Source organism: Physeter macrocephalus, chromosome 14, assembly GCF_002837175.3.
Source record: "Physeter macrocephalus isolate SW-GA chromosome 14, ASM283717v5, whole genome shotgun sequence".
NCBI classification, from domain to species: Eukaryota; Metazoa; Chordata; class Mammalia; order Artiodactyla; family Physeteridae; genus Physeter; species Physeter macrocephalus.
Genome location: NC_041227.1, coordinates 123,142,038 through 123,166,162, shown reverse-complemented (window position 1 = coordinate 123,166,162; position 24,125 = coordinate 123,142,038). Strand labels below are relative to the sequence as shown.

At 64.1% G+C, this 24,125-nt stretch overlaps 2 protein-coding genes across 5 annotated transcripts in view; one reads left to right on the top strand and one right to left on the bottom strand.

Moving 5' to 3' along the window:
- Positions 1–4,570: 4,570 nt before the first annotated feature.
- PVALEF (parvalbumin like EF-hand containing) lies at positions 4,571–9,693 on the top strand. 4 transcript variants are annotated; one of them, XM_055090696.1, is made up of 6 exons: positions 4,571–4,711; positions 7,355–7,467; positions 7,649–7,784; positions 8,158–8,246; positions 8,805–8,842; positions 9,348–9,693. In XM_055090696.1, exons 2-6 carry the CDS (start codon positions 7,362–7,364, stop codon positions 9,360–9,362), a joined length of 384 nt encoding a protein of 127 aa, XP_054946671.1. In that variant the 5' UTR covers positions 4,571–4,711; positions 7,355–7,361; the 3' UTR covers positions 9,363–9,693. The 4 variants fall into 4 exon arrangements, with proteins under 4 accessions (XP_054946671.1, XP_054946670.1, XP_054946669.1 ...); XM_055090695.1 differs by having other exon boundaries at positions 8,155–8,246; XM_055090694.1 differs by having other exon boundaries at positions 8,131–8,246; positions 9,348–9,690.
- A 4,823-nt stretch (positions 9,694–14,516) lies between these two features.
- Positions 14,517–24,125, bottom strand: part of CEP131 (centrosomal protein 131) — an 11,741-nt gene continuing 2,132 nt past the window's right edge. Inside the window, exons 2-20 of the mRNA XM_028498137.2 lie at positions 23,859–23,992; positions 23,385–23,501; positions 23,039–23,189; positions 22,427–22,521; positions 21,769–21,951; positions 21,211–21,387; positions 21,007–21,132; positions 20,774–20,899; positions 19,592–19,708; positions 19,048–19,150; positions 18,142–18,343; positions 17,766–17,873; positions 17,566–17,683; positions 17,205–17,279; positions 16,089–16,231; positions 15,832–16,009; positions 15,547–15,743; positions 14,756–14,816; positions 14,517–14,680 (exon numbers count right to left, since the gene is read on the bottom strand). Coding sequence (XP_028353938.1) covers positions 14,606–14,680; positions 14,756–14,816; positions 15,547–15,743; positions 15,832–16,009; positions 16,089–16,231; positions 17,205–17,279; positions 17,566–17,683; positions 17,766–17,873; positions 18,142–18,343; positions 19,048–19,150; positions 19,592–19,708; positions 20,774–20,899; positions 21,007–21,132; positions 21,211–21,387; positions 21,769–21,951; positions 22,427–22,521; positions 23,039–23,189; positions 23,385–23,501; positions 23,859–23,992 — 2,486 coding nt within the window. The 3' untranslated portion in view covers positions 14,517–14,605. The remainder of the gene's footprint in view (positions 14,681–14,755; positions 14,817–15,546; positions 15,744–15,831; positions 16,010–16,088; positions 16,232–17,204; positions 17,280–17,565; positions 17,684–17,765; positions 17,874–18,141; positions 18,344–19,047; positions 19,151–19,591; positions 19,709–20,773; positions 20,900–21,006; positions 21,133–21,210; positions 21,388–21,768; positions 21,952–22,426; positions 22,522–23,038; positions 23,190–23,384; positions 23,502–23,858; positions 23,993–24,125) is intronic.

Genomic DNA, 24,125 nt, shown 5'->3' with positions numbered 1-24,125 from the left:
GGGGAGGGGGCACCTGGAGGCGCGGGGGTGGGCGGGGGCGTGGGGGGAGGAGCGGGAAGGCAGGGGCGCGGCGGCGCGCGCGGGGGTGGGCACGGTGGCACGCAGGAGCAATACGAAAGCGCGCGCTGGGTGGCCCGGCGGCGCGGTCCCCGGCACGCGGGGGTCGGGGCCCCGCACGCGGCCTGCACACGCCGGTTTCGGAGGCAGCTTGGGTCCGGCCCCGCGCCCTCTGGGCGGCGCCCGCGCCGGCGGGGTGGGGGGGCTATTTTTGCCCAAACCGCCCGCGCCTGTGCCACGCTGCGACAACCGTGGAGAAGGAGCGGCCGCCCCCGCCCGGGAGAGAACAGCGCCGGGCGTTTAGGGCGGACGCGGCGGCGCCGGGCACCGAGGGACCGTCCCCTCCCCGCCGGCTGCGCGCCCTGCCGCGCCATCTTGCGTGGATGAGGCGGCTTCAGGAGGGCAGGCGTGCTGAGCGCGCAGGGGGCTGGGGACCGTCCCCTCCCCACCCCGTGGGATAGGAGAGAGAGTTACCATGTAGCCGGGATTTGAGTTTTATGTAACTTGGGTCACTCACTCTACGTCCACCCATTCATTCTCCGGCCAGATGAGCAAAGCTGCTTGGCTGACCCAGCTGGAAGGCAGGGGGTTTGTGGGGGCAGGAGGGGCTCCTAAGGCTTTGGGGAAGAGCAAGGATCAATGGAACAGGGGTGGGCAGGGACAGAGAAAGGATGGCAAGGGCCAGCCCTCAGGAGAGGATGCCAGGACACATCCTTCTTAACCTAAGATGGCCCGTTGTGTAGACAGTTCCCCCATGGGCAAAGGAAGGGGCCTCCTTTCCTCTCAGACCTTCGGGGTCCCCTGCCATGGGTGACCCCAACAACCTCAGGCCTGTGGAGGAGCATGGGGCATCCAGAACCTTCTTACTGGCCCTGATGTTATGGCCACTACTCTAAACAGCTTTGCCCTAAAGGCCTTGTTGACGAGGCAGGAGCCACAGGGGAGTGGCCAGCAGAGGGCCTGGCCTGTGGGAGGGGCTCAGATCCCAGGGGCCTGGAGGGGTAGCAGCCACAGGCGCAAGGATGGCTGAGGGCTGTGATCCAGGAGTGCATAGTGTGAGGGGGCTGGATCCACAGTGGGGGGGTCTCCCCTCCCCACCTAGGAGGAAAGCCCAACACTGCCCACCCCCATACCAAGGGCCCTGCCTCTGCCCACCAGGAAGATGCCCCAGACACCTGGACCTCGACGCAACCGGGGGACTCCCTGGCGACAAGCCGGGAAATGACCAGTGGCCCTAAGTTGTCCCTGTCTAGATTCTCTGCGCCACCATGGCCAGCCTCCGTGACCAGGATCAGAAGACCCTCTGTGAAGACCTCTGTGACATGGGTTGACCAGTGAACACACACGCAGTGCACACACTGGCATACAGAAGGCCAGATCTCGGGGCCATTAGTGTTGCAGATATCCTCCAGGGTCCAGGTGGGGCAGGAGAAGTCCACCCAGGGCTGCAGGTCCAGCACTGTCACTCCATTTGACCTGAGTGACACCTTCCCCCCGTGCACTGGGGTCCTCTGAGATTCACTGGAACCAGGAGCCCTGCTGCTCCCCTGGCATGGTGACCGTTGAACCAGAGGTGCCCTGAGTCCCTCCACCATTGACCTGTTCCTCTGGCCAGCGATTCCCGTGTGTGGCCGGCCACCAGCACTCACGGGCCACCACAATGGGGGGCAGGAAGCCTGGCACTGGAATTAAGGGGGGAGGGCTTATCTGCACTCTTCCTGGGATTGGGACAGAACTGCTGTCTAGGACTCAGGGTCCCCTGAGGTCCAAGACCTCCAGGCCAGCCATGAGCCCAACCCTCAGCTGGTATGACAAGGCCAAACAGGACAGAGTGCTGGGCCCTGGGAAGGGTGGACCTGAGAGGCTCGGTGCATGGGGCTCTCTCAAGCCTGGCACTGGAATTAAGGGGGGAGGGCTTATCTGCACTCTTCCTGGGATTGGGACAGAACTGCTGTCTAGGACTCAGGGTCCCCTGAGGTCCAAGACCTCCAGGCCAGCCATGAGCCCAACCCTCAGCTGGTATGACAAGGCCAAACAGACAGGACAGAGTGCTGGGCCCTGGGAAGGGTGGACCTGAGAGGCTCGGTGCATGGGGCTCTCTCCTTGGCCTCAGGACCCAAGGACCCTCCCCCACCCTCCGTGCCCCCGAGCCTTCGGGTCTCCCATCCTATGTCTCTTGAGCTCCCACCCGCGCCTCAGTATCCCCCTCCCCGCCCCAACCTCAGGCGAACCTCTCCCCCACAAGCCCACACACCGCAGCTGTGCTCTGAGAAGTGGGGGTGAGAGGGGTTCCAGCATTTGCCAAAGAGACCTCAGAGCAGGTGCCTCTGCCAAGGGTACCCGGCCTCCCCAGGAACGGGAAGATGCTGCCTGGCGTTCTGAGCCAGCCAGGGGGAGACGCCATGCTCTGAGGAGGCTATGGCTTGAAAGAGCTTTGTCCTTATATAAAAACGGCTCCCTGGAAAAGAAGAGCTAATTCCTCTCAGGTGTCTAGTACTCACGTCACGGGGCAGGGCTGGGTTGCGGGTCTCTGCAGGGGTTTCCAGTCTGCAGCAGGAGGGCCGAGAGCCCACCAGCCCCCCTCCCGCAAAGTTGTTCCAGGCAGGCCGGGGCGGGGGGCAGTGCCAGCCCCTTGAGGGCCCGAGAGACCAGAGCGTCCCAAGGGGACAGTGCCTGCCGTGCCTGGGCACAGGGGACAACGGTATCCCCAGAGCTGTGAGCTGGTCCCCGTGGCCCCTCCAGGCCAGCTCAGCCCAGAGGGGGGCCGGTAAGCTAGGGCCAGGGCTTCAGGAGAGGAGGGGCGGCCCAACTCTGAACCGAAATGAAACGGGAGGGGTTGCCCAGGGGACTGGCCATCTGTCAGCTGCGGGCAGGTGCTGGTCCAGGAGCCTGCCCACCCGCTCCCCAGCCCTCGCTTCATGGCCTGGGCAGGGGTGGGCACGGATAGAGCCTTCTGGAAGGTGCCGGCAGAGGGGGTGCTCAGATAACATAAGCCATTTTAATGTGAACAACTCCATAGCGTTTAGTGCATTCACGATATTGTGCAGCCACCACCTCTATCTAGTTCCAGAACATTCTCATGACTTCAAAATAAACCCCGTACCCGTTAAACAGTAACTCCCCATTCCCCCAGCCCCACGGCAAACACCAATCTGCTTTCTGTCTCTATGGATTTGCCTCTCCTGGACATTTTATACCAATGGCATCACAGACTATGTGGCCTTTTGTGACTGGCTTTTTTCACTCATTGTGGGGCTGTCAGGGCTCATCCGTGTTGTAGAGTGTCGGTGCCTTGCTCCTTTCATGTGGATAACATTCAGCTCTATGGACAGACGTGTTGAGAGATGTCCCTGCTGCCTGCCGGGGACCAGACTGCAGTGCAGGTGTGGGCGAGCAGGGGGCACGGGGCACCCAGCCTCGGCTGGAAATCTTTAGGGTAACCCTTTTGGAGAGGAACGTGGCAGGACCATGGAAACTTCCATCATTCGTCCTGGTCCTCCACTCTGGTCTCCCACAGTGTCTCTGATGACAAAAGCACTGGAACCTGGGACTTCCCTGGTGATCCAGTGGTTAAGACCCTGCACTCCCACTGCAGGGGGTGCAGGTTCGATCCCTGGTCGGGGAGCTAAGATTTCACATACCGCGTGGCATGGCCAAAAAGAAAGAAAGAAAGAAAAGCACTGGGACCTGCTCCGGGTCCAGCAGCAGGTGGTCAGTCAAGGAACTTACTAGAACATCCTCAGGTTGCTGGCCTAACACAGAGCTGTCTTACGTCATGGCAGAGTGCGGCGACACATGATAAACTTTTGTGCAGAGAAAGCAGATCTCAGAGCTATAGGAGCGCCATGTAAAATGACGGGGGCAGAAACCCCCGCAGGGGACAGCTGGTGATGGAGGGTTGGAAAGAGGCTGCACAGACGTCTGCACCGTCAGGGGCACCACTCTGTAAAATACTGAGGCCGAGAAAGTGAATGGACAGTGAGCCGTTCCGCTCCAGGTGGGCCACGGCCAGGGAGGGCTCTTGGCGATGTGTCCCTCTCTGGTCCCCCGTCCTCACCCTGGTGACTGCCCTGTGAGGGCCCTTCCCAGGGAGAGAGGCCCTGCCTGCCGGAGACCTCCCTCTCCCCGCCTCGCCTTGACAGCCAGCCCTGGCATGGCTCCCAGCCCCCCACAGAGACCCAGGGACAAAGGACAGCTGCCCAGCCTGGCTTCTCATCAGAGGAGGCCCAGTCGTCCAATCTTCTGCTGCCATCTCAGACACGCTGGCAGCCTGCACCCCCTGGGCCATCTCCTGGACCGGTGCCCCCTCTCACCCCCACGAGGCCAGCAGGCAGGGTGGGACCTCTTGCAACAGATAGCAAACCTACTCACTCGGCAATGTCGTCACTCTCCCTACCCCCACCCCAGACTCGGGGAGGCCAGGCGCTGCTAATGGTCAGCCTGCCCAGCCCGGTGTGGACGTGCCAAGTGCCAACGAGCCCCTGGGGGCGGCCAGTGCCAGGCTGGAGTACCCGGGAGAGGCGGTAGGACAGCTGCAGCCCCAAGATGTAAACAGGCCGAGCGGATGCAGGTATAAAAGCTGGAGCCCCCGCAGCCTCTCAGCACCCCCAGCCTGACCCACCTTCCCAGAGCCCTCAAAGGAAGCCGGGCGAAGGTGAGCCCTGCCCGGGGAGGGGGAGGGGTGGTGTGGGCACCCAGCTGGGCCGGAGCTGCCCCAGCTGCATGGTAGGAGCTTGGGCCTCGTCTTCCGCTGGACAAGGGGAGGCCCTGGGTGCTGGGGGAACCCCAGGGAGGTCTAGGAGAGGAAGAAAAAGAGGAGGAAGGAGAGGGGCAGTCCCAAGGTAACTGGGTCTGCAGGGGTGGGCACGTGGGCACGCATGTGCCTAGGCAGGCCTCTGAGAGCATGGCTGCAAGCTGGGGTCAGTAGGGGGAGGCTGAGACCACCTCACAGGGCTCCCGGTGCTGAGTGGGGGAAGGGCCTGGCAGAACAGAGGCTCCAAGGCCCCCAGACCCACCAACTCTGGCAGGCATGCTGAGCCAGCTCTGGGCCCACGTGCCCAGCCCCTGTCCCAGTGGGGCCCCAAGGCCTCCATCACCCCTTCCCACCTCCCTCCAGCCCATGAGGCCTTTTTCTCACCGAGCATCTGAATTTGGTGATTCACTCTCAGGTGCTAGATGCAGACCACAGCCCCCAGAAGGGCCACATGGGCGGTCCAGAGTGGTCTGGGTACAGGGGAGGGCCCTGCCAGCCTTGGAGGGGGCATAGAGAACGCAGCAATACTGGGCATACGTGGGGGTCTGCGGGGGTGGGGGCAGAGCCAGGCCTTAAAGCTATAACCAGCTTTGGCTATGGAAGGCAGTGAGGTAGGAGGAGAGGGAGGAAGGCCTTTTCAGGGGGAAGGATGAAGAGGGCAGGGCCCTTCCAGGCGCTGGGAGACCCCAGGAGGTGCCATGCAGCCCCCTCCCCACCCCCCTCCCCACTTCCTGCCCTGACTAGGCGTGCCAAGTGAGATTCCATCCCAGGCCCAGGACCAGGTGCTATAAATACACCAACCACAGCCTGAGGCCCAGGCCCTGCCTCCCCTGCTGTCCCCAGCTCTGATCTCAGGCTCCCCTGCCTTCATGGGGGGGTGGGGGTGGGGGGATGCCCCGGAGAGCAACGGGGTGGGAGCAGGGTGGTAAACAGCCCAGCACAGGGCGCCCACAGCGCTCTGCAGTCAGGATGTCAACCCCAGGCTTGGCCAGACCTGGCCTGGAATTTGGCCCTGTCCCTCCTCCATAAAGGGGGTGGCGTTGGCCCTGGGCAAGGCCCCGAGTGGCAGGCAGGGAATCCCTTCCCTCCAGAATGGACCCCATGATTCCAGGGTAGAGAGGGGAACCACGGTCTCACCGTGGGATGCAGGGTAGCGGGGTCTGTCCTGGGCCTCCAAGGCCTGGGCCTGCCCTTGATCCCGGTTGACCACCCCCGCCCCACCTCCCGGACTGGCTGCAGGGACTGGCCATTATGGGTGACACCCACCACAGGATCCGACACCCTTTCCCCACCATCTCCTTCCCTCATGGCTCCTTGCATGACCCTGCGAAGGGGCAGGGCAGGGCGGGCAGGGGTCTCTCCATTTCACAGATGAGGAGCCTGAGGCCCAGAGCAGCTGGGGGGCCCGCCCAGGGTCAGGAAGCAGGACGCAGCCCTGGGCTGGATCCAGCCCTCCCTGCCCCTCCGCTGCAGCTTGGGTTGCAACCTTTGACCCGTGGCTTCTCTACTGGGAGAAAGGAGACGCCTCTGGCCACTGCCTGGCTGGCTTATGCCCCGCAGGTCACTGAGCTGCCTCTCCTGGTGGCGGGAGTAGGTTCCAGAAGGCTCACCACCCCGTGAACTTTGGAGAAGGCCAACGAGCCTCTGAAATAGCTGCTCTGCCACAAGCCCCAGAACCCAACCCGCCCTGGGGACAGCAACCCGAGAGCTCCGCAGGTCACAAGGCACTGTGTGGGGGCATGGGACAGCCCGGTCCCTGTACCCAGACCCCACCTGCCCAGCTGGAATCCTGGCCTGCCTCAGTGGCTCCTGCCTGAACCCCCAAGAGGTGGGGACACTGCCGTGGGCACCTCCTCAGGGCAGGTGCACGGCGGGCCGCCCTCCTGAGCGCCTGGGAAGGGGGTGGGGCCATCCTGCTGGAGTGGGTCTGGGCCTTGCTCAGTCCAGGGCCAGCTCAAGACTGGCCTGCACGCAGCACGCCTCCCAGCTGGCTGTCAGTGTCCAGCCAGGATGACCAAGGCCCGCCGGTCTGGGGTCCGGGAGACAGAGACCAAGGCCCTGGGGCCTGAGTCCCGGCAGGAGAAGGTGGTGCTTCAGGTAACCAGGAAGGCTTCCCAGAGGGGGCGGCTTTGAGGTGAGCCTGGAAGGACAGAGGAAATTACCCAGCAGCGTTGAGGGGTCAGACAGCGCCTCCTCCACCTCTTCCGAGCAGAGTGAAGGACCTCGTGTATATCACTTATCGTCTCAAAGCCTCGGTCTCTTCTTCTGTGAAGTGGGGTAACACCTCAGGGTGGCCAGCTACCAAGAGGCAGGGCTCAGACGCATCTTCCTCAGGGCCTGGGCACGAGGGCCTCTGCAAGGCCGGGGCCCCAGAGTGCTGGGAAAGCTGACCCTTCCAGCCGCCCTCTGCAGCCCGAGGCCTGCCTGGGGTCTGGGTGCCTGGGGTCCCCACTCTAGGGCCAGGAGCTGGCACCAGGCAGGGTCCAGGCAGAGCACCCTTTCCTGCCCAGCACACCCACCGAGCCGGCTCCCTGTCCCCTGCAGGGCCAGGATGGACGAGGACTTCTCCTCCCAGATGAAGAAGATGGCCTTGGCCATGGGCACATCCCTGTCGGACAAGGACATAGACCTGCTGCCCACCGACATGAGGCACCATGGTACAGCCCGTCCCCGCCCGCCCTGGGCCAGCCCCACCGTGGACGCAGGAGCCCCCTCGGGCCGGGGGAGGGCACAGGACCCAGCAGCCCCCACCCCAGGGCAGGAGCCCCCTCTGGGCCCAGGCCCTGGCAGTCCAGCCCCGAGGGGGATGCCCCTGGTGACACGCCCGGTCATCCCCAGGCTCCTTCAACTACATCAAGTTCTTCGAGTACATGCAGAAGTTCCCGGCCTCGGGGCAGCAGGAGAGTGTCATCCGCAAGGCCTTCCAGACCCTGGACAAGGACAAGAGCGGCTTCCTCGAGTGGAATGAGATCAAGTAACAGCCAATGGCCGGGGACGGGATGTCCTGAGCCCTGGGCCCCCTCCCTGGTGGCGGCTGGGGATGAGGGGGTACTGAGCTCTGGGCCCCCTCCCCGACCTACAGCTACCACGCTCACCCCAGAAGACCTGGTACCCCCACTGGGCTCCAGCAGGCCTTGTGGGAGATGGGGCCAGGTGAGAAACAGGGTCCAGGGGCACAGCACTGGGCCCAGGCCCAGAGACCCCTCTCCAGCTGGGCCTCAGTTTCCCCAGCTGTAAAGTGGGGAGCAAGTACCTTGTACACCATCGGGCACCGGCCAGATGCCCCCTCAGCTCTGACCCAAGCCCACCCCTGGCCCCAGGTACATCCTGTGCCTCATCCCCAGCAGCGGGCCCACCACCCCACTGACGGACGAGGAGGCTGAGGCCGTGATCCAAGCAGCCGACACGGATGGGGACGGGAGGATTGACTTCGAAGGTGGGGCAGCAGAGAGGGGCAGGGATACCTCTCGGGACTCTCCTGCCCCCCACTCCCCGTCACCCGCACTCAGTTTGCTCCACGTCCAGAGCCTGTCTCTGTGCAGGGCTGACCAGGCTCCCCACTGCCAGGCGTGGACCCCATCCCCCAAAGCTTACAGCCACCTGTGATGGTCACCATCGTCCCCGTTCACAGATGGGGAAGCTGAGTCTCCGGGATGCTGAGGGGGCTTGGGCATTTCACCGGGCCCAGGGGAGCTGCTGCAGGTTTCTGAGCAGGGGAGAGGTGGCCCAAGCTGGCTTTGGGGAAGGTCAAGGGGGCAGATTAGATGGGGGGTTTCTGAGATGGGGAGGAAGGTTTGAGGCAGAGACCAGGGCCTGAGGAGCTGCAGAGGTGGACACAGGAGGAAGGAGGTCAGGTGCGCCAACGGCTGTGTGTGAGCTGGGCAGGCGGGAGGGGGTTGCCCTGGAGGAAAGGCATTTGTGGGGCTGCAGGCCTTCCCTGAGGCTCCCCATGGCTGCCCTGGGGTCTGCATCATCCTGCTACCCACCCACACAGATGCTGACCCCAAGCCTGGAGGATGGCCCTGGGAACAGGCAAGTACAGGCTCAGAGCCCCAGACAGACTGGGGACCTGTCCTCACCCCGCAGGCCTCCACTGGCTGCCCGCATATACCAGCAAACCTCAACTTGTGGGGTGGTCGCAAGACCTAAGAGGGGCAGCCGGGCCAAGGGGTCTGTTTAGGATGCAGCCCCCCAGCCTCTCTGTGCCTCAGTTTCCCCACTGAAGGCAGGATGATCACAGGAGCACCAGCTCAGAGACTCTGAAAGGAACTGCTGAGGGTTCATCGTAAGACCCAGGGTGGGTGAGCTCACCACCGCCAAGCTGGCCGGGCACAGGGCACACGACAACGGTGTGGGGCACTCGGGCAGCCAAGTTCCGGTCCTTCCTGCTCCCCACCCAGGACTCAAGAGGGCAGGATGCAGGGCCCCCCTGGACCGCGAGGTCCCCCGTCATAAAGGAGGCTTCCCGCTGGGCCTGCAGGGCTTGGTGGGGCACAAGCCAGGGGGTTATTTACTAGAAATCTGTCTCCTGTTCTAGAATTTTCTGAATTGATCAAAAAGGAGAAAATTGCAAAGAAGTAGCACCACGCCCAGCCCCGGCCGGCTGAGCATCCCCCAAGGGGCACCGTGGGATTCACGAGTGCCCCGTGGAGGCCATGGGAGTGGACGCAGCTTGAGCCAGGAAAATGGAAGAAAAACAGCATTAAATGAACCGCAGCCCATGTGTTTGTTGGGGGTGTGCGGCGTCAGCTGGGGCAGGGGCAGGGTCGTGGGTCTCTGGGTGACAGGTGGGGGGCAGGGTGGCATCGGGGGTGCAGGAGGGAAAATGGAAGGCCGGGTGGTAGGTGTGTCCAGCCTCCTCTGCCCCTTCTTGTTCCTGCCTCACTGGGGGCACCCTCGGAGGGCAGTGCCCCCTCCAGCCCCGGCCCCTCCTGGATCTGCCCTCCCAGTGTGGTGCTCTCTGGGCCCAACCCCACCCCCCCCACACACACACACACACCCGGCCCCGGCCTCCACTGGGCTCTGTGCAGGCTGCTCACCAGGCTGGGTCCTAGGCCGCCTGGAGTCCACAGAGCAGGGACAGCTTCAGCCCCAGGGTGCCTCTGAAGGGTCCTGGCACCAGCCCAGCACCTTGCACCCTGCACTCCGGGCTGGACGTGTCCAGGGCTCAGATCTCTGCCAATATCTCGCCTCCTCCTCCCGGTCTTTGAGACGCCCTCCCTCTCTTTGAGGCCTCCTCCCCTTCTCCCCAAGTCATCCTCCTATAGGAGTCCTCCCCCACCCCACCCGCCTGCCCCAGCCTCTGCGCCAGCCACACTCACCCATCCGGTGGGCTCCCTTCTTGTGCTTTAAGCACCTCTCTCCTGTACTCCAGACTCCTGTGCCCGTTCTGGCTGCCTGACACCCCGTTCCATGTGATGGAGGCGTCTCAAGCTTAACATGCCCAAGGCTGAGCTCCCTTCTTCCTCCCGCAGCCCCACCCTCGGTCTCCCCATCTGTTAGCTGCGTCGTTCCTCTGCTGCTCAGGCCGGGCGCTCTGTGGTCACCATGCAGAGGGTGTGGATGTGCTCCCCCCTCCGTCCTGGGGACTGGTAGCTGGGGAACACTAGGCCCCCATCCCAGCCCCCTGCATCCACGTGGGTGTGATGGGTTCCCTCCTCCAGCTGCCACGGGACTCCAGACGCTCCAGGATGGAGGGGCCAAAGGTGGCTGGATCACCCCAGGGTGAAGGCACCGCTCTCAGGAGCCCCCAGGCTGGGCTATTGCAGGAGCAGCAGCCTGTGAGCCAAGCTCGCACATCATCCTCAGCTCCTCTCCCTTTCACACCCACCTGCAAGGTAATCCCACTAGCTCTGCCCTTAAAATGCATCCAGAGCCCCATTCCCCCACCATCTGGGCCACCACCAGCTCTTGCCCAGATGACCACCTTGGCCCCCAAACTGGCCTCCCTGCCTCTACCTTCCAACAGTGGGTTCTCAATATAACGGCCAGAAAGGTCCTTTTAAAATACAAGTCAGGGCTTCCCTGGTGGCACACTGGTTGAGAGTCCGCCTGCCGATGCAGGGGACACGGGTTCGTGCCCTGGTCCGGGAAGATCCCACATGCCGCGGAGCAGCTGGGCCCGTGAGCCATGGCCGCTGAGCCTGCGCGTCTGGAGCCTGTGCTCCGCAACGGGAGAGGCCACAACAGTGAGAGGCCCGCGTACCGCAAAAAAAAAAAAAAAAAAAAAAAAAAAGTCAGACCCATGGCTTCACTTGGAACTTTCCGGAGACTCTCCTCTCATGCAGAAGAGCCAAGTCCTTGGGATGCCCACATCCTCCCTGACTTTAGACCCTCCCACCCTCACTGCAGCCACACTGGCCACCCCACTGCTCCCCAGCCAGGAACAACCCTGCCCCAGGGCCTTTGCATGTTCCTGGGCCTGCTATGCTCTTCCCTAGACATCTGTCTGTGTGACTAACTCCCTCATCTCCTTCTATGTTTTCCTCAAATGTTACATCCCAAAGAGGTCAACCCTTCCGCCCTGTTTCACATTCCACTCTACCTTGCCCAGCATTCTGCATTCTCCTTATTCTCTCCATAGCACTCGCATCCCCTAATACACCATACGAGTTGCTTATTTATTGTCTATTATGAGCCAGCAAAGCATCAAGGACATGGGTTCTGAGATCCCAGAGAGGAAAACCCAAGAAGTGAGCCTGACGTTGGCACAGGGTCCCTGCCAGGGTTTGCAACTGGTTAACAGCGGTGGAGAGGGCTGAGCGGCTGAGGAGGGCGTCCAGCAGTCTCCTGGGTGTTCAGTACCTGCCAGGGAGAAGGGTCTTTGCTTGTGGGTCCTATGGGGCTAGGAGTGAGGAGTATCAGGCCAGTCCTCACAGAGACTGGAGCCCAGCCCCAGCCAGCCCAGGCCCTGTCCTAACTGTCACCAGAGCAAAAGTAATCCCTCTGGACCAGGGTCCAAGTTCAGCTCAATGCAGACCACACCTGAGCATGCCCATTCGTCTGCATATTGTCTGTGGCTGGTAGAGAAAAAGAGAAAGCTGGTGTGGCTGCTACTATCAGATGGAGGACACTTTAAGGCAAGAAGCTCTGCTAGGCAAAGAGGGCCAGTTTGTAAAGATAAAGGGTCAACTCACCGGGAAGACACACAGCTCTAAATTTGTATGCACCTACTAACATAGCCTCAGAGCATAAAGCAAAAATGGGCCAACTAAAATGAAAAAGAGATGATATGCACAATCACAGTTGGAGATCTTAGCATTCTTCTCTTGGGAACTGATAGAGCAAGTAAGAAAGAAATCATCAAGGATATAGAAGACTTAAAAAAACACAATGAATTAACCAGAGGAGCTAGAAGGCCAAGGAGACCTTTCTTGGGAGGCTGGGGCCTAACAGATACCCTCACCCCTGCGTACGGTGCCACCCAGCCCACTATTCCTACCCCAGGGAACAGGAATGGCGTCTCAGTCCCCTTTCTTTGGGGCACACCTGTGCAGGTGGAACAGTCCAGCGGGGCAGGCCTCCCACCCTGCCCCCCAGCATTGTAGCCTCTCAGGGACACATTTTCACCAGCTGGGATGTGTGAGATGCCACCACAAGGCCCATGGGCAGGTCATGGGCAGGACAGAGACCCAGGATGACACAAAGCTCCAAACCAGTTAATGTCAGGAGCAAATTATCTGTGACAACAAAAACTTGAATAAAATTAAAGCAAAGAGCTCAGATAATAGCAGAAGTGAAGGAGTATAAAGGATGCAGAGACTGGTACAGAAGGACACCCAACCTGTCCTTGTGAACAGATCAGTGAATGGATGGATGGCTGGATGGGTGTGGGGGGGGGGGGCGGTGGATGAACAAATGAACAGATGAATGGAAAGCTGTAAATAAGGAGCTGGGAAGTCAGGCACCATCTCCCTGATTGGAAAGTCACCACCATACATTTCTCTGCTTCTCTGGCTGTGCCACCATCTCTCCCTGAAAGTCACCCCAAGTATGTGTCTTCCCATCTGCTGAAAACCTTACTTGCAAAAATACCATAGCTTAGAAACTCCCAACAACAGCTTCAGATAAAACTCCATTTTGGGGGTGGATCAGAGCATCCAAAGGCATGCCAGAGCAGGCTGCTTCTCCCCGGTTTGGTCCTGCCCTGCCCCCAGAGCCTCTGGCCTGGAGACCAGCGAGCAGCCAGCTTGCTCTGCTTCTGCACAGCTCAGGGAGGGTCGGGCAGACCCAGCATCTGAAGCCCGCAGCCTGCTGAGCTGGTGACCCACCGCCCCTCCCCTGGCAGAGCTCCCTCCAAGATCTTGCCCCTGGGGCCCAGCCCCTCCCCACCTCTTTTCTGGGACTCAGGAGGAAGGCCTCAAATGGTCAGCCTGGCTCTTAGAACAGCAGGCAGAGACAGCTGGTTGGCTGAAGTGGGTGGGGAGCTGGGAGGGGCTCCAGGCCCAGTGGGAAAGGAGCCAGGAACAAAGCTGTCCCAAGGGGAGACAGGCGGGGACCAGGAGCGGTGTGGGTGACTAAGCAAACCTCCTCCTCACCTTGAGCCCCAGGACTGGGAGCCCCAATTGGAGCTGGAGGGGCTGCAAGGCCTGCTCTCTGCCTGGTCATCTCGCGGTGATGAGACAGCCCCGCAAGGGAGGGAACATGGATGGCACACATGTGCTCTGCCCAGGGACCAGGCCAGGCACTCCACCTAGGAGGGGTCAGGCCCAGAGCGGCCCTGCTCATCTCACTGCTGTAGCCAGCTCTGGCCTGGGGTTCTGCGAGCGATCAGCTCTGGCACGAAGGAAGGGAAGGAGCCGTCCTGTGCAGATGAGGAAACTGAGCCCCCGGTACCCAAAGCAAGGGATGCGGGTGCAGGGAGGGCCTGCAGGTCAGCGCTCCTGTGAGCTGCCTCAGGCCCATGGGGCGTCCGCCTCCGCCCTCCTGGTGGTGGAGACTGAGAGTGACTGCTGCCGAGACTCACGCTAGCGAGAGGCCAAGCCCCAGGGCCTTTCAAGGGCGCAGGAGGGGCTCCGCCTCCACCTGGGCCAGCTCTGCGCGTTCCCACAAGTAGGGTGGCGCCTGGGCCAGCAGGAGGGCTATCCTGGCCAGCGCTGGCTGTCCCCAGCGGCCTGGTCCCAGCACCCTCGGCCAGGGCAGCAGCAGCGACAGAGTGCCTGGCGGGAGGGCAGGGGAGGAGAGTTCCCAGAGGGGGAGTGTCCCCTCCACTGCCCTCTCGCTCCCCTGCCCAGACCATCGAGGATGGGCCTCCACCCTCCTCGTGGGCAGGGCCTGTCCAGTGCCCATTTCTCGCAGGTTCCAGGTTGTCACCTCCAGGGGGTGTCCTGAGTGGGGGAAGGAAGGAGAGGCCCTCAGGGAAGCTGGCCAGTTCTCTAACCATGGAGGGGACACACAGCAGCCTGTGCAGGGGTGGGGGAGGAGGCTCAGAGCTCCGTCCCCAGGGGTGAGGGGTGCGGTGAGGGGGCACAAGCGTCATGGGGCTCGTCCAGGCCCAGGCTGGAACAGAGGGCCATCCTCTCTGCTCGGGGACTGGAGCCTGAGCTGGGGAACCGCAGGGCCAGGCAGGGAACGTGGGGGGCAGGCCAAGAGCAAAGCTAGATCGGGTCACCTCACACCTGGCCCTGAGCAGCCTCCAGCCCCGCCACCCCAGGCCCCAGCCCAGGAGAGACAAGTCAGGGTCACACAAAGTATTAAAAGACACCTCTTTACTGTTACGACGTGGCCTCGGTGCTCCACCTGAGGGGCGGCCACAGCACTTCCTGCCAGGCGCCCTCAGCCTGCTGCTGTCGGCGGTCACTTGGCACTCGGGAACGGCCGCCTGCGCTGCTCCAGCAGCTCCTCCAGGTGGTCGGCCCTCTTCATCGCGGCCTGCAACAGGCCATCCACGCTGGTCAGGCCCGAGCCACCCCCGCTCCCCCAGGAAGGCCGGCCGTGGGGACCCACCTCGTGCTGCTTCCGGAGGCTGCTCACGGCCTCCTCCTTCTTTGCCAGGGCCAGCTTCACCCTGCGGGGGAGCACACGGTGGGCCTCTTTGCGATGCCCCTGCCAGACCCCCACGCCGGCCTGCAGCTCTGAGTGCAGCAGGGTGGCCGGTGGGGGGCCTCCATCCCCCGAAGAGCAGGAGGGGCCACTCCTGCCCACCTTGTCCCAGCCCTGCTGACTGCGGCACTGGGCCGCCTGGAGAAGCCAATGACAGGATCTGTGACCCCGTGGCTGACCCCGTGTGAATCCATGCCCCCTGGGAAGGGCTCCCCGCTGAGAGGAGGATGAGAAGCCCCCACCACACGCCTGCGTCGCAGAGCACCCACGGAGGGCAGGCAGGTAGGGACCAGGGAAGGACTAAGGGATCCCTGGCAGTGGGGGGAGTAGGGGGTGGAGAGTGTCCATCCTTTCTGCATAGCACCCACTCCACCCAGGCCCAGGGGGCTAAGGGCCAGGGAGCTCCTCTCCGGACACCCACACATAGGGCACCCGCCCTGGCTGGGGTTGGCTGGGCTTCTTCCCAGGCTCTGGGGCCAAGCACCACATAGAGGACGACAGAGCCTCAAACACAGAGCCTGGAGCAGCCACGGCTGATGGGGCCCAGTTCTGCATCGGCAGGAAGCAGGAAGCTGGAAGGAGGGCGTGCATCCTGCTCGCCTTCCTGGGCCCAGCGTCCTCTTTGGAGCCACAGGCTCCCGCCTGCCTCCCCCAGCCCTGTGTTCCCCAGGACCCCAGTCAGCCCTGCAGCCCACCTCCCGTGAACCTCCTCCAGCTCTGCCTGCTTCTCCCGCGTGAGCTGCTCCAGCTCCAGCCGCTGGCGGGCCCGCAGCTCGGCCAGCTCGGCCCTGACCTGCCGGTTCTCCTCCTCAGAAGCTGCCAGCCGCTCAGCGAACTCCTGGCGCAGGACCTGGGCCAGGCTGCTGCGCTCGCCAGCCAGCTGCTCGTTTACCTGGGGTGGGGTGGCGGGCGGGGACGACGGCGTGAGCGGACGGCGGGGGCCGGGGGCTCGCGGTCGGCCACCCATCCCGCCTGCTCACCGCCTTCACGTCCGCCAGCTCTTTCTCCTTCTGCCGCACCAGGCCCTGCAGACGCACATTCTCCCCCTCAGCCTCCCCAAGGCGCCCCTTCAGCTCTGCGCACCGTTCCTGGAGCTTCCGCTCCGACTGTTCCAGCTCTGAGAGCTCCGCCTCGTACTTATCCCGGAGGCGTTTGACCCTGGTGGTGGGAGAAGCAGGGTCACAGGCAGCCCCATTGCCAGTCTCTGGGCCTCGCTCCGGGGCTCTCGGGGCCTCACCGGCTCTCAGCGGCCCGCTCGTTCTCCTCCCTGGCCAGCGTCATGTCGGCCTCCAGCCGGTGGATGACCAGCTCGATCTCCTTGTCCCGGCCTCTCCGGATCTCTTCCTTCAGCTCCCGCTCCCGGTTCAGCAGCCACGCTTCCTGCAGGGGAGGCCCAGAGGGTTTAGGGGGCCGGCTGAGGTTGGCGGAGGAGGCCGAGGGATGGCCACACGGACTCTTGGGAATGCCCTGATGGCAGGGAAGGAGAGGCCTCGCACTACCCGAGGCCCCACCTGTCCTCAGGGGTGGAGGCCACGTCCTGTCATCAGGACCCAGCGTGGGACACAGCACGGGCTGGAGTGGGAACCATCAGCACAGCCTGGTGCTTCTCCCCACTCAGAGACCCAGGACTAAGACCACAGAGACCGCGTCTGCTGCCAAACTGACCCTCCTGATGAAAGAAGGGACCTCATCTGGTTGCTGAGGGCAGGGCCGGGTGCCCCCACCTGGGGGCGAGAGCACCAGTGGGGCAGCCTCTTGGAAGGCAACCTGGAAACTGCCATCAGGTTTAACATGCCACGCCCTTTAACTCGGCAAACAGTCTGGGAACGTATCCCACAGATACGGGGACCCCTCCGTGCGCGGCTGGGGGTGGGGGAGAGCATGGCTGCTGGGCCACTGCTCAGGCTTTGTCCCCAGGCTGATGCCTTGTGTGGCCCCGGGTGCCTCTCCACCACAGCCTCCTTCCAGGACAGGAGAGGTGACACAGCGCACCTGGTAAAAGGCATGAGAGGACAAGGAAAAGCCTGCTCCTGCGTGGGCCCCTTACACTGGCCGCAGGTCAGCCTGTCAACTTTTGAGAACAGCTACCTGGGCGAGGGGAGGGTGAGGAACGCCCGCCACCATCAAGTGGGGTCCGCTCCAGCCGCCTGGTCTCTCCCGAGCCCACCTGGAAGCTCACTCAAGCACGGTCAGAATCACACCGCCAGCCCTGGGCAGCCAGAACCCGCGTGTGGCCGAGGGGAGGCCGCAGAGGTGGAGCCTACAAGCCAGCTTTGAAGCCTGGGGTGCCGGGCAGGAGGGGAGAGAGGGAAGGAAGACCCCACCCGCTGCCCCAGCTTCACCCGCCTCCCACCTCCTTCTTGGCGGAGTTGGCCTCCCACGTCTGTTTCTCCACCTCCAGCTGGTCCTTCAGGGCCTTCAGTTCCATCTGGGGGCAAGTGACAGTGTGAGAGCAGCACCCCCTGGCTGCTCCCCACCCAGGGCAGTGTCTGTAAGAGCCTGGACGGGGCCTGCGGTCAAGCTGAGGGTCTGTGGTGAGCTAGCTGGGGAGCCCCGTCATGTGAAGCCAGGCTCAGCGTAGCACTCCAAGCAGCTGCCACCCTGGCAGGTGGGCGCTGCTCCTGGTGGTGGCCCCTCTCCACAGGTGGCGTGGGTGCTTTGCTGCTGGGCTGGCCTGGAGGGGCGGGGCCAGGGCGGGATAGGGCGGGGCTGACCTGGTGCCTGCGCTCCTGCTCCTCTCTCCCCTTCTCAAACTCGGCCCTCAAGGCCCGGCCCCCTGCCGAGCTGCTCTCCTCCAGCTGCCGCCTCAGCTCGTCCAGCTCTGCCCGCTGCCTGCAGGTGAGCAGAGGCCAGTTCTGTAAGGCTGGGCGGGGCTGGGCGGGGCTGGGCGGGGCTGGGCCCCTCCCCGCAGTACCTGGCGGCCTGCTGGCCCAGCCGCTCCTTCTCCTCGGCCACCTCACTGTAGAGCCGCCGCCGCTGCTGCTGCAGGGCCCGCTGCTCCTGCTCCAGGTGCTGCTCGAAGCTGCGGACACGGGACCCGCTGGGGGTGGGGGCCGCCGGAGTGCTGGAGTCCCCGGCCCATCCACCCCAGCCGCCACCGGGCACGTCCTTCAGAACTGAACTGCCCAGTACAGCTGCATCCCTCGGTGTCCTACACCGCCCCCCGCCGCCATTTTCTCTGTCCTCCGAGGGAGGCCACTGCGGAGGAAGTGCTGTTCACTCTGGGGGGTCTGCGCACACCCCAGGCCTCACCCCCACCCTCCACGTCCCCAGAGGGCTGGGACCCTCACCGCTGCTGGGCACGCTCCCACTCCTGACGGCCCAGCGCCTCCTTCTCCCGCTCCAGGTGCTCGCGGAGCTCCTCCGCCTGGCGTCCGTAGCGCTGGGCCGCACGCTCGTCCGCCTGCAGCAGCTCCACCGCGTGCAGGCTCTTTAGCTTCTTCACCTCCTGCTTGTGCTTGGCGATCAGCTTCTGGATCTCAGGCTCCAGGCCTGGGGGGCGTGGAGGGAGACCGTGCTGCAGGGACCCTCCTCCACCACAGCAGGGACCCTCCTCGCCCCTCTGTACTGTGGGGGACCCCTGACCTCTGCCCACCATGACACCAGGGCTGCAGTCCGGGTAGAGGACACCCCAGGCTCCAGCCCAAAGCACAGCTGAGTCCACCAGTGCCCACGGCATCTCTCCCTGCCCACTGCACCAAGACTCCCTCCTTGGTGCTCTGGCCTGTTGGGTCTCCCCCTGGAAGAGGGGGGTCACTGGAGAGGGTGTCCTGGGGCAGGAGGGCCAGGCACGGGCAGGCACAGCTGGGGCTGCCCCCATCAGCCCTCAGAGGGCTCTCTAAGTGGGGGAGGAATGACTGTGCTGCCAGCAGGCGGCCCCCACCCCGAACCCCCATCTGGCTCGCTCCCCTGGAAGCTGGAGGAGACCAGGAGACCCGACAAGGGAGCCCGGCCAAGGGAAGGTGAGGCACCCCAACCGGACCGGGCCCTCTGTCTGGACGCTGGTCTGTGGCCAAGCTCGTGTGCCACCAGCCTCCCTTGCTCTTCCCGGCCTCGAGCCAGCTGGGCCGCATCCCTGAGTCTCACTGCTTCCCAGGAAGCCTCTCCGCCACGTGTGCAATTGGAACTACTGTTCTCACTCGAGACCCCCACGATTACTCCACCCGAGTGGCGGCTCTGGGCACAGCGGCACCCACCTTTGACCGTGATCTCCTTGATCTTCCGGGTCTTCTCATTGATCCACTTTTCCCTGCGGACTTTTTCGGTGGCGCTCATGAGTTCTTTGAGTTTCTTAATCTCCTACCAGCAAGGAAACAGGAGTCAACAGAGGAGCTGTGCGAAGTGGGAAGACGCAAATGACAGCCCCCTTCTGGCCATCCCCTGGGTTTCAGGAGGTGGCCTTTCAACAGCGACCTCGGACAAAGCAGGAAGCACCAGGGGCTGCGGGTCGCTGTCTGACGAAAGCCGGCAGTAGTAAGTGGCGTCCCTCTGACCAGGGACCAGAGCTGCGGCATGTCCTCGGGTCACCTCCTCTGGACCCCACCTCCTCATCTGTGACATGGGAGGGGTCATGCGAGTCCCTCAGCCCCTGCCCCGGGGTCTGCCACCTGCCGGGCTTGCGGGAAGCAGCTCGGAGATCGGGGAATGAGGCTCCGGGGGCCACCTGTCCTGGGGTCCCTCGCACAGGGCCTGCAGGCACACCAGGCCTGGGGTCAGGTGTCAGGAGGGCGAGGGGCTCACCAGCTCGTGCTGCTCCTGCATCTGGGCCTCCTTGTCCTTGAGCCTCTGGTCCCCCTGCTTCAGCTCGGCCACCAGGGCCTCGCACTTCTCACCCAGAGCCTTCTTGTCTTCGATCAACTGCGACCAGGGGCCGAGGTGAAGCTGCCGCCCCGTGAGGCCAGGAGACCCCGCCTCCCCTCACCCGGGGGGCCAGCGCACCAAATCCCGAAACACCCCGCTGCTCCTGGGTCTGTGTGGGACCCTGGGTCTGGGAGGGTGCGCACACATGGACAAGGGGCTGCAGCTGCCCCCGGCCCTCAAGCCCCCTGAGACCTGGCTGGTGTCAGCAGAGCTCAGGCGGGGACGGTGCCTTGGCTACAAGTCCCCCACCGTGGCCACCTCGGGAGCTTCCTGGAATGGGGGTCATTCTCTTGACCCCGTCACCTGGCGTGTGGAGAGGGGCCTGCCCGTCGCCTGCCAAGGGGTCTCCGTGAAGCCCCGGGATGGCACCCAGCCTCACTGAGGGCTCCAGGCAGACCCCCAATTTGGAGACACCTACGTCCGCCGAGCAGAGGGTCGCTAATGATCACGGGAGGCCACTCGGTTCCTCTGGGCTCCTTCCTCTCTTCACAGACCCCACACCAGAGTTTTCCTCAGAAAAGGACCCGACAGGGGGGGCTTGACTGCACACAGCGTGGGCCTAAAGCTTCCACCACCCTGTCAAGGGAGCTCTGGCTGCCCCACCAGCCCCAGCAGACCAGGAGTGGCCTCCCCGGGACACGGACAGTCTGGAACGCACAGGAAAGTTCAGGGTGTGTCCTGCCGGACGCCTCCCACCACGCCCCCAGAGGACCAACCGTCCTCTGAGTGATCCCACATGCCTGGACCCCACCCTGGATGGGCTCTGCCCGCCTGCTCCTGCTGCCCGCCCACCACGCTGGGCTGGGAAGCACGGCCACGGGCGGGGGATTAGGGCTGCGGGGAGCGTCGCTGGGGGCTGGTGCGCACTGGACCAGCCCTGGTCCCCACAGGGGAGGATGCTGCCCGTTTCTACAGAAGGAGAAGGAGACCCACAGGGGAGGCCAATGGCTCCAGAAATCTCCACGAGGCCCGAGCTGGTCTGGAACCCAGTCCCGTTCTCCTCCCTGACTGCTCAGGTCCTGGCAGCCCTGCCCTCAAGCCCCGCCTCCCAGGCAGCAGCACCTGGTCGATGAAGGACAGGTGCCGCTGTATGGTGGCCTCGTAGTGCTCCTTCTGCTGCCGCAGCTGCCGACCCAGCTCCTTCTCCGTCTCTTTGACCCGCCGGATGGTGAGGTCGCGCTGCTGCGCCTGCGGCGGGGGGTGCGGGAGATGAGACAGAGCTCCCCCAGGGGGCAGGCCGGGGACTTGTCCAGCTGGGGACATGGGGAAGGAGGCAGTGCTGGTGGCGACGTTACCAGCGCCCTCTGCAACAGCACCATCGCCTGCTTCTTCTCCTCCACCTCCAGCTGCAGCCGCATCACCGATGTGCTGACCTCGGACGCAGGCTCCAGGCGCCCCAGCCCCTCCTCCGGCACGGGTCCCTGGGGACGCGGCTGTGTCAGGCAGGCCCTGGTCACCTGGTGATGACCTGCCGTCCCTCCCTGGAGACCCCTCCACACCTGGGGGGCCGAGGCCGGCGGGCCCTGCCCAGACTTCTCCATCTCATCCAGGAAGCTCATGATACTCTGCAGCTTGGCCTCCGATAGCAGGGTCCCGTCCTCGCGGGGGCAAGCAGCCACACTCAGCTTCCCAAATTTCTCCAGGTTGTCGGCTGTCAGGGAGCTGGAATCGTCCTCCTGCGGGGGGAGGGGGTGCAGCATTAGGGGCAGTCGGGGCAGCGGAAGACTCTGGGCTGGCCTTCCAGGAGCTGCTCAGGGCCCCCTGGGGCAGGGGAGGGCCTGGTCCGGAGGGAGGGCCTCTCAGGCTGCCCAGACCCTGGCAGGGCATCCATCACCTGGGGGCACCACTGGCAGAGAGGTGGTGCCCACCCCACCTCCACCCCTGGGTTATCCTGGGGGTCCTAAACCTTAGTGAGCCCGGGGATGACAGCGGGGTTCAACAAGGTCCCATCTGGCCCTCGTTAGCATCCTGACTAGAGCAGGGAGGAGCCCGGTGGACTTCCCTGGCCCCCAAAGCGCCCCTGTGACCACATGGACAGTGGCAAGGCCCACAGTCACCTCGTCGGTCCAGGCGTATTTGTCCTTGTGGTAGGCCTGGGGGTGGGGCAGCGGCTCAGGCTCCTGCTCCAGCAGCTTCAGCGTGTCCAGCAGCTCGTCCAGGGTTGCCCTGGACTTGGCCCTGCTCCTAACAGGGCCCAAAGCTTCCAGGCCCTCGCCAGCCATGTCCTGGGAGCTGGCATCCTGCAGCAGATGGACCATTAGAGGCAGAGACCACCAGAGAACGGTGCGGGGGAGGCCGGGGTGGGGCTTCCTCCACACGGGTGCCTGCCCGCTGAGCCACAGGGACTGCGCTTGCCCCCCACCCACCTCCAGGGGAACAAAGAGGGCGGCCGGGTGAGATGGGTCCGGGCCTGGCCTCCTCGTCCCTCAGGCTGGAGGCGTTGGCCAACACCTAACCTCTGAGCTTCCAGCTCTCTTCTATGGGCCTGCACAGGCCCCACCCCAGTGTCCATGAAGAGCCAGCGGGATTCCAGAGCAACCATTGAGACCCCAGCCCTCCGCTGGAGCGACAAGACCCATCCTGGGTGGCCTTTCCTGGTGTGAGTGACCCCACAGCCAGGGAGGAGCAGGGAAAGGGCAAGCGCAAGCCACCCCGGCACAGATGCACCCCAGAGCTGAAGCCGGGCTGGGAGGGCAGGAAGGGCTGTGCCGAGACCTGAGGCTTGTCCTCTGGAAGCTGCCGGGGCTCTGGCGACGAGTCGCGGGCGGGCTGGCAGGGGTCCTCCGGGCCCGCGGTGCGGAGCCCAGCCCCTGCACAACGGAACGCAGCGTCAGCCCACGTGGGGGCAGCGAACGTGGGGGAGCCCTTGGGAAGAGGCCAGGGAAGGGGGATGCGGGCCTGGGACAGCACGTGCCACAGTGGACCTCACGGAACAGCGGGGACAATGGAGAGCCCTGACCTCTCGGGGCGAGAGGTCAGGTAGCTGGTGCAGCTGCTCTGTAGGGACCCTGTGTCCAGCTCCAGAGTAACTGGGGCAGAGGTGGAGGAGCAGGGCCTGGCGTCTGCCGAGAACGACGCCCCTCCTCCACGGGTGGAAGCCACAAATGGGGCAGTGGCACAGGGGGCCAGAGGACACTGGCAGAGGCCACACCTCCTTCTCAGCCATGGGCCTCCCTGAGGGAAGGGGACGGGGAGGTCTGGGCATGGGGTGTCCGCCTTCAGGGATGGCTGCACCTGGGGTCACCATACCCGGCGTGTCTGCACATAGAGCCGGAGGCAGAGGTGGGCAGGAGGCAGGGCAGCCTCTGGGCTCTCGGACCTGCTCACCAGTGTTATTGGCCTTGCGGGTCTGCTGGGCGGTGCTCCCCGGCCTCAGGCTTGGCTCCTGGGTGGTCTGGGGCTTCCCTGTCTCCCCCGGCCCCTTCAGCAGCCCAAGGTCAGCATTACCTGACTTCTGGGCTCGCTTCTGCTGCAGTTCCTGCCATGGGGAGCACCTGTGAGCAACTCCGCCCAGAGGAGCGGGTGGCCTCTTGTCCTCCCCGAGCCCAAGGCCCCCACACCCAGAGGCTCAGGGAAGGGGGCGGCGGGGCCCCCAGGAGCGCAGTGGTGCTCTCGGCACACGGGGGTCCTGCCTTAGCACCGGGCTCCCCATGTGGCCCAGGTCACCCCTCACCTGGACGGCTGCCCTCCGGGCCTGGCGCGCCTTCTCCTCCCGGGCCTTCCTCCTGGCCACCTCCTTCTGTTGGTGCTGGTCCAGGAGGGTCCCCTCTCCTAGCCGCTGCCGCTGCCCCTGCAGAAGCCGAGCCATGGTGGGTTTCACCGGGAAGATGGGGTTGCCCCATCCTGCCATTTCCCTGCCCCGCAGAGGACAAGCCCCCCTCTCCCAGGTGGCCAGAGGCTCCTGCAGGTGGGAGATGGCTTTGCATCCCAGCCAGAAACCCACCCCACCTTTCAGCAGGGGTGACCTGGCACCCAGGCCCTGCCGACCGAGTGACTCAGGAGGGAGGAAGCTGGGCCCCCAGATGGGGGGGACCCATGGGGCAATTCTAGGTTCAACCCCACTGGTCCGAGAAACCCTGCCGTATAGCTGGACCCCTGGGATTCTTGCCCACCCCCCTCAGGGTGTGGCTCACACACCCACGCTGACCTCTCGCTTGGACGCCAGCAGGTGCTCCAGGCGGGCGGCCCCGGCTCGGCGCCGTTGCACTTGATGTCGGTACCAGCGCTGGATGGTGATGGCGGCCTGGTTCACCTGGTGGATAAACCTGCCAGAAAGTGGGGCTCAGGATGGAGGCGGCTGAGCCAAGGCCTCCCTCCCCGGGTCTCCAGAAGGTCCGGCAGGCAGAGAAGCCGGCAGCTGTGCACGTGGCCCTTCTTCAGGTGCCAGCGTTCCCCAGGGAAATGGAAATGCTCA

What these genes read in the sequence shown, in the direction of transcription:
- PVALEF (XM_055090694.1), top strand. Translation starts at nt 7,362, where the DNA reads ATGGACGAGGACTTCTCCTCCCAGATGAAGAAGATGGCCTTGGCCATG. An exon ending in CACCGACATGAGGCACCATG is followed by an intron (nt 7,468 to 7,648) that starts GTACAGCCCGTC and finishes GGTCATCCCCAG; the next exon opens with GCTCCTTCAACTACATCAAG. An exon ending in CGGGAGGATTGACTTCGAAG is followed by an intron (nt 8,247 to 8,804) that starts GTGGGGCAGCAG and finishes CCACCCACACAG; the next exon opens with ATGCTGACCCCAAGCCTGGA.